At 37.2% G+C, this 8429-nt stretch overlaps 2 protein-coding genes across 6 annotated transcripts; both read left to right on the forward strand.

Moving 5' to 3' along the window:
• Positions 1-332: 332 nt before the first annotated feature.
• Positions 333-3563, forward strand: LOC148317332 (retinol dehydrogenase 13-like). Its single transcript, XM_088284187.1, has 7 exons — positions 333-481; positions 957-1075; positions 1206-1361; positions 1470-1574; positions 1744-1956; positions 2211-2312; positions 3123-3563. The coding sequence occupies exons 1-7, from the start codon at positions 417-419 to the stop codon at positions 3431-3433; spliced, it is 1071 nt and encodes a 356-aa protein (XP_088140313.1). The 5' UTR covers positions 333-416; the 3' UTR covers positions 3434-3563.
• decr2 (2,4-dienoyl CoA reductase 2, peroxisomal) lies at positions 3322-8014 on the forward strand. Of its 5 annotated transcripts, none has more exons than XM_088284192.1 (10): positions 3322-3459; positions 4693-4794; positions 4927-4995; positions 5166-5217; positions 5290-5425; positions 6120-6244; positions 6584-6677; positions 6748-6852; positions 6977-7229; positions 7660-8014. In XM_088284192.1, the coding sequence occupies exons 2-9, from the start codon at positions 4694-4696 to the stop codon at positions 7195-7197; spliced, it is 903 nt and encodes a 300-aa protein (XP_088140318.1). In that variant the 5' UTR covers positions 3322-3459; position 4693; the 3' UTR covers positions 7198-7229; positions 7660-8014. The 5 variants fall into 5 exon arrangements, with proteins under 5 accessions (XP_088140318.1, XP_088140314.1, XP_088140315.1 ...); XM_088284188.1 differs by lacking the exon at positions 3322-3459 and adding an exon at positions 4035-4275; XM_088284189.1 differs by lacking the exon at positions 3322-3459 and adding an exon at positions 4035-4275 and having other exon boundaries at positions 6977-7165.
• Positions 8015-8429: the final 415 nt, after the last annotated feature.

Below are 8429 nucleotides of genomic sequence, written 5' to 3' on the forward strand. Positions count from 1 at the left end.
CAAACTCCTTACATCATAAAAAATATAATAACGATGTATTTTTAAACCTCTTGAATTTTTTTATACATGATACCACCTTGGAATCTGAATCATGCAAAATGCTGGTGTAGAATAACATATGTGAAGGCCTCAGCCTCCAAATAATTTCATAAATAATCATAATAATAATAACGATGTGTATTTCCTCTTTATAAGTGCGTTCCCGGAACCAGACTACAATTCCCACAATACCAAGCTACGCTATGACGTCATAGGCTATCGCCAATCTTCTTCTTCTGGTGCCATGGCTGAAACAGCCCTTGGCGACTCATGATGAAAAAACTTTCAGTCTTCGCCAATAACCTTGTGCAGTTTGTTTTGCTTTATCGGCTGGGAAAACAGCTCAGAACGTTTTATTTACCATTTGTTTATGCGCAATGAGCAAGTATGTGTTGCCAGTTTCTGTCTTTGGTACTGTTATTGGATGCGCTGTCTTACTGAAGTGAGTAGCTCTTGAATGAGCTCTGTTGAACAAAATATAATGTACTGCACGTTATATTTTCCCGTCCATATTTGTGATAGTTGTGCTGATTTCCTCTGCTCTTTGTTTTCCGAATGAAGTATTTACTTTCCGTCTGTCAAACCAACTCTAACACATTCTCGTCGAAAGAAATTTAAACTTGATTGAATTTTTATTACTGTACATGAATTTAATGTAGATATGTTTTGGGTCATGCATTCTTGGATTATATCCTAGAAAAACCAGTATTATAAATTCTAGTCTGTGATCAATGTAACATGCGCTTTTCTGGAATGTGAGAGGAAAGGTGAAGTACCTGGAGAATCCTCAGAGAGTATGTCAACTCACATGAAGTCAGGAAGTCCAGAGCTGAGATTCGAACCCTTCATATCAAACTGTGAGCCAGATGTTGTAGCAAAATAATTTACTTGAAATCTTGATTTGATTCTTTTCGCAGGAACCACATGACCGGGGGTCGATGTCCTAGCAAAGCCAAGCTAAATGGGAAGACTGTGATTATAACTGGGGCCAACACGGGGATCGGCAAAGAGACAGCACGGGAACTGGCCCAGAGAGGTGAGGAAACATGATCATTTTAGAGATTAGGGACCAAGACAGGCCACAAAAATCATACAATCCCCTCACTCTTATTGTCGAGTGTTTACTGTATGTAATATTGCTTTCCCTCACTTTTCTTCACGGTCAGGGGGTCGGATCATTATGGGATGTCGGGACATGCAGAAATGCGAGGCGGCCGCAAAAGAAATCCGGGGCAGCACCTTAAATCCTCACGTTTACGCCTGCCAGCTTGACTTGGCCTCCATGAAATCCATACGGGAGTTTGCCGACAGGATCAAAGAAAGTGAGATCATTAAAAAAATAAATAAATAAAATACATAATCTTATTTTTGCTTCAGTTTTGTGCTGTTGGTATAACAAATAATTTCTTGAAAATTATATTACCTTACAGAAGAGCAGCGTGTGGATGTGCTAATAAACAACGCGGGGGTCATGAGGTGTCCTGCCTGGAAAACGGAGGATGGCTTTGACATGCAATTTGGAGTTAACCATTTGGGTACATGCACCGTTTGAATGAATGGGATGGCATAGTGGGCCGAATTATCTTTATGTTAAATTAAAAATAGAAAAAACATAGATGGTTGTAAATGACACCATTTTAACAACTTTCATTCTATTTGATTCCCCATAAGAAATGACCAACATTTTCTTCTGTCTGCCTCCAGGCCACTTCTTACTGACCAATCTTCTGCTGGATCGGTTAAAAGAATCCGCCCCCAGCAGAGTGATAAACTTGGCCTCGCTCGCCCACCTTGTTGGGAAGATGGACTTTGAGGACCTGAACTGGGAGAGAAAAAAGTTTGATACCAAGCAAGCGTACTGTCAGAGCAAGCTTGCCAATGTTCTCTTCACCAGAGAGCTGGCCAAGCGTTTGCAAGGCAAGTCAAGTGGCATGTGTGCGAGGGACGACATCTTAATTTGATTTTTTTTTCTTTTTTTTTTTTTTTTTAAAGCTTTCTACAGAAAAGTAGGTTCCATTAAATGAAGGATGGAAGTAAGCATGCAATTAAAAGCAACTTTGAGGCAAGCAAGGTGGTTCAGGAAGGCAAAGATGCCAGGAAAAACTGGAAATAATATATATATATTTTTTTTATGAGGGGGGGTCATCAATGTTTGTTTTTGTGTGTGACAGGCACAGGAGTGACAGTGAATGCTGTGCACCCCGGCGTCGTTTCCACTGAGCTTGGCAGGCACACTGGTCTGCACCAGTCCCAATTCTCCACCACTGTGCTCAGTGAGTACAGCAGAATTTGAGGAAATGGAAAAGCATCTTACATTTGGAAAGTTTTAGACATCATTTAAAAAAATAATTTTGGGATTATCAGTAATTTTAGGTTTATAAATAACAACATGAATGAAATATAAAAATGGAAAAATGACAACCAGCTCAAAAAAGCTAACATGCTTGGAAAATAAAGGAAGGACATTTTAAATCAGTGTCAACAATACATTTAGGGGCACATAAAGCAATCTCTGATTGAAATGAGTTGTTATTTATGGTAAAAGAATGTAACTGTATTTATTTTTAATTGCTTATTTAATGATTTTTTTTGTATGTACAATAAATTATTTAAAGAATGAATTTTTACCAATTTTAAAAATACACTTAGATGTTGCTCAACTAATTTTAAAGAAAATCCTAAACTTTGTATAATTGTTTTATTATATATCTTTTAAATTTTATTATTCACAATATATTAATTAGGTCATTATTTAACGAGTTAAATGAATACCAAGTGAATCAAAATAAAATGGTAAATACATTTTAATCAATGATTTTTGGGGAAAATGTTAAAGTATGTTTATTTTACTCCTTTTTATTTCATTTGTAATATATTAATGAGAAGTATGAATGTAAAATGATTCACAATAAATAAATACACTTTAGTCCACTATTTTTAGTAAAACAAGGCAGCACAGCCCATGTTTTTTTTTTCTGTCCCCTCCATGTTTGTGTAACCATTTACAATTCAAATGACCTGTTCCTAAACAAACAATTTGAACAGTCTCCAATATTTCTGCCACCCTTGTGCTTGCTCCCCAGGTCCCCTTTTCTCCTTGTTGGTGAAGAACCCCGAGCTGGGGGCCCAGCCCAGCACCTACCTGGCCGTGGCCGAAGAGCTGGAGGGAGTGACGGGACGCTACTACGACGTGTTGACAGAAAAGGAGCCAGCTCCCCAGGCCATGGATGAGGAGGCTGCTCGCAGGCTATGGGAGATCAGCAGCAGGCTGGTGGGACTGAAGGAGGACGAAGGACAACAGTCCAGCAATTCCTGCAAGGCTGACCTGCCAGCACTAAATCAACAGACACACGGACATAACTCAAGACCTGTTCTTGGAGCAGTAGAGTTGTAGCACATCTGTTCTGCTGCCTCGGTCCGGTAGCTACAATGGACTACATTTGTGTCTTGAGTTAGAAATTAGTTTTATGACGCAAACGCTATCTCAAATGGCATCAATTAAATTTTTCACTATTAGCAGTAGGGCACAGTCTCAACTGATTTCAGTAAACATATTTTATTTTCTCATGGATTTATTCTGATATAATGCCTCTAAGCAAGATTACTTTAAAAAATCCAATCTATCAAACAAGTGCCTCGTGAACTAAAGTGCCCAGGGTGGTGGATTTAATTATTTTCAGGGTTAGGCTCCATATTTAGTAACATCTGGCGGTCATTAATAAATCTACCAATAATTTTAAGTTTCCTATTACATTATAGAGGATTTTGTAGCCAAGCTGACTGAACCAACACTGTAAATCTTCCTTCATATCACGGCATTATGAAATAACTCGTTGTTGTGACAAATCATCCATGCTTGTTTTTTTTTTTATATAAATCAGATTTGTTAACCAAGTGTATAGTAAAATAAAACATGTAATACATACATATAAAATAGTTCAAACATCGTTAATCACACTTTACTCAATCATATAATTACAAAAAACCGCCGATAAATACATTTTAAACCAATCAACAATATTTGAAATATGTCCCTGGAAAACTTCACTTCCCAGAATGCCCCGCAAGCAGCAGTCTGGAAACTAGCGTCCAAGGTACAAACAACTGTTCCAACTTCGTAACTAAGTAAGGGACGCGTACAAAAGCCGAACTGGCAGACTAAAATTGACTGTTTTTTTGGAAATTGATTATTTCAAAGTTATTTTCGACTTTTTTGTCCAGTTTGTTCTTCGACAGGTAACGAAAACACAGGCTAACGTTAGCTGTATGACTTCAATTATATAGCACTGCGGTAGATGCTAACACAAAATTTGCTTCTAAATGTTGTTTATGTTCATTGGAAAGAGCAAAATAATATTCTGTGTGACTGTAATGTGCTGTAATCATAACAAGACAGCAACACTATCCTGAAGTGGTGAAATTAGGAAATACCATTAAACAACTATTCCAAAGCTGTTATTTTCTGAATTAGGTAATGCAGGAATACTTGTATATAATTTCAATTTGTTTTAAGAGACCTTGACTGTCAATGTAATTGTGACTTGGCAAAAAATGTGCAATATTCCAAACGCAATTGTGAGAGATACTGGATTAATACTGGGTTTAACAGTACATGCATGCATGATTAAAGCCCTGAACATATTTCTTGACTAGGATGGCAGAACCACAGCGAGTTTGTGATCTTCTACCTGAAGACATTGCTTCCGACGACTGCCTGACTTCATACACTCACATCTACAGTCCTGACTTACTTAAGTGAGCATTCAACAAGCACTGTATTGGACTGTAATTGGCTGTTTATGGTTTAGAATGTCAACATTTATAAATAATAGAAGCTTGATGTGGTGATTATGACATGAAGTGACTTTCAAGTCTTTGTATTTTCAGAGATCAAGTAGGATTTATCACAGGTGGTGGATCAGGAATTGGACTGCGGATTGCAGAAATCTTCATGAGGTGAGAGAATTAGTAGACAATTTAGCTTCTATGGAATCTGGAAAAATACTGAAATAAATGAACTTTTCTAATCATGTTTGGATTTTGAATAACTGAAAACATGTGACAATACAATGGAAGTGTGTTACTGATCTAGTGCAAATCCCTGCATGTTTTTCCTCTTCTTCCAGGCATGGCTGTGACACGGTGATCGCCAGCAGGAACAAAGACAAGCTCACTGAGGTTTTTATTTTCTTGTGATTACCTTTGCCTCAATGTCACTCTTGGGTGATTATGGTGTAATGTCTCCTGCAGGCGGCGAAGAAGCTCTCTGCCGTTTCAGGTCGACGCTGCCTCCCGTTGTGCTTGGATGTGAGGCAGCCTGAGAGCATTTCAGCGGCTGTGGATGAGACCCTCAAAGAAATGGGCCGCATAGATATTCTAGTTAACAGTAAGACAAGAAACATTATTTTATTATTTTATATTTTTTTATGTCTTCACACATTACAGCAGGAGTGGACAGGGCTATATTTGAGTTTTGAAAGTGACGGCTCGGCCAAGTCAATTTGTAGAAGAGGGGGGAAAAACTATGGTACAATGATAAATATCAAAATCATAATTGGTTGTCATTTTTTATGTTGTTTATAATTGATTGGATGGTTAGTTCTAAAGTTTGACTTTGAATTTGACTTTTTTTCTTCTTTTTTTCTTTTTTTTTTTTTTTTACCAAAAACCGTGACCCAACTTAACAAAAAAAATATTATTTAATTTATTTAAATTAATCAACCTGTTTTTCAATACCAGTAATTTTAATAATGTTAAATACATTTTAAATTTTACTTTTTTTTAGTTTACATTTAACTAATTATTTAGTTAAAATATTAAACGTAGGTATATTTATTTACTCCTATTTTCTGTTCAGTACACAAAGATCGTGCACAAAGTTAAACACATGCAGGTGGACCTGGAACGAAGATCAAGCGTGAAAAAAATTGGCTTAATCATCAACTTTTCATCTAATCTTTTCATGCCAAGGTCTCTTTCGTTCCCAGCCCAAGATTGTGTGGCTGGAAACACCTCATTGGTGCGAGGTCACCAGCGCTTCGCTGATGTAACACAAAATAAGATTTGCCGTCTTCTGACAGATGCTGCCGGAAATTTCCTGTGTCCTGCCTCTGCTCTTTCCTTCAACGCCTTCAAGGTGGTTATGGAGATAGACACCATGGGAACGTTCAACACCAGCAAAGTTGTGTATGAGAAGTGGTTCAAGGTACAACAGTCACCACAAGAGGGCAGTAAGGAGTTACATATTAGAATATTAATTCACTCGACGAGGGTGATTTGGAATTCAATTTTAGATGTATGGATAATTTATTTATTTATATGGTGTAAAGATAAGTTCAGTGCTTGAAAAGTGAGGCCCATGCGTTAACAGAATTCTTTACTAAAACTTGAAAATTAGTATTATTATTTCAGCATAAGCCTAATTTACAGTCCCCTCCAAAAGTATTGGAACGGCAGGGTCAATTTTATATACAAGGGAACAAACTGCAAATTGCATCTAAGAAAAAGCGCAATTACTTTGTGTCTTAATTGTTTTTATTTTCAGGATCACGGAGGCAATATTGTCAACATCTCTGCAACACTTGGATACAAGGGACAAGCGCTCCAGGTGCATGCTGGATCCGCTAAGGCTGCAAATGGTGAGATTTATTTTGAATTGAATGCTTTAAAAATGTGAACCCTCTTCCAACTTTTTTCTCCTATTCCTAGATGCCATGACCAGGCATTTGGCTGTGGAGTGGGGACCCAGTGGGGTGAGAGTGAATGCTTTGGCCCCCGGTCCCATTTCAGGCACAGAGGGCTTCCGTAGACTGGGTAAAGAAATTTGCATTATTTGTTGAGAATAAGAACGTAATACAACCTTAAAATAAAACCAATTGTGCCTTCACTAAAAACAACAGTGCTGCGAAACCTATTTATTTGGATCTTTATCTTGAAGGTGGTCTGAAAGGGGAGGCCGCTGGTCTGTTCCAGTCCATTCCTTTGCAGCGATCAGGCAACAAAACTGAAATGGCCCACTGCACACTTTTCTTAGCCAGTCGGGCCTCGTCCTACGTGACCGGAGCCATCCTGGTGGCGGACGGCGGATCATGGTTGACCTCCGAAAACAACGTCTCCAAGCTGATGGGTATAGCCTCCTCTAAATCCGCTAAACTCTGAGCAGGGGCTCTGCTGTCCTCCTCCTGACCCAGGTGTGTTGGAGGAGGTGGAGCTTTTCAAATGGCATGTGTAGAAAATGGAAATGCATTATTTTTCTCTCAATGCTTTCCATTTTCAAAGCCTTATATGTCAGTGTTTCCCAACTTTTTTGAGCCTAGGCATGCATTTGGCAATGAGAAAAATGACACACCATTTTAAGAACGATACAGAGATTAATTGTATCTTCTGCCTTCTAGTGGAAAAACATTTAATTGTTCTGCCTGTCACCATGTCGCTGTCACATGAATTCATTTTAGATCAATTAAATGAAACCTGGTAATTCCTCACGGCATGTTCAATGATGCTGCCAGACTAACTTGCCAAAGCATAGGATTTAAGAATCACTGACATATTTTTTTTTAATACAATTTGCCTCATTATCACACAGCAACTCATAAATATTTGTTTTCCTTTTTTCCCCAGGTTATTGGTCATCTGAAAAGAGAGACAAATAAAAATGAACAAAACCTTAACTCGCTCCAGTGCTGTAAATGCTCGCCTCAACACTTGCAGTATTTGTTTTGAGGCTCCAGAATTGGAGAGTAATGCATAGTATTTGTACTTAATAACGTCAGAGCTATACCACAATAAGTATATTTTCAATATTTGATTCGACTGTAATATGAAGATGTGAACATCTATATGAATGCCAATGTTTTTGATGCAACACGCTGTAGTTTTAATGCTTATTGTGATATCATGCACTTATGTACATTTGTGTTCACATTCCATTTTGTGATGTTCAACCGGTTAATAAAACGTTATGATTTATATTTAATATTGGATCCCTCCTCGATTTTCCTTAATGATCCAGCCGCTCCGGGGGCTTGAATGCAGTGATTAATCAATCTCTAAGCCATGGCTCGTCATTGGGGAAATATCATCATAACTGTCAATTAATTCTTTATATATATATATATATATATATATATATATATATATTTATAAATAATTTGTATATATATATATATATATATATATATGAATAATATATATATATTTTTATTTATTTATTTATAAATAATGTAAATATATATATATATATATATATATAATTTATTTATAAATAATATATAATGACATTGTCATCCAAGCGGACATTCAGTATTGGTTTATGCCACGTGGGGGCAGTATAACACTGCAATTTAGAAAACGATGCATTCCTGCTTCGTGTTTGCGTTTATAATATTGCT

This window comes from Idiotropiscis lumnitzeri, chromosome 20, assembly GCF_059441095.1.
Source record: "Idiotropiscis lumnitzeri isolate Australia: NSW breed Sydney's pygmy pipehorse chromosome 20, RoL_Ilum_1.0, whole genome shotgun sequence".
Classification (NCBI taxonomy): domain Eukaryota; kingdom Metazoa; phylum Chordata; class Actinopteri; order Syngnathiformes; family Syngnathidae; genus Idiotropiscis; species Idiotropiscis lumnitzeri.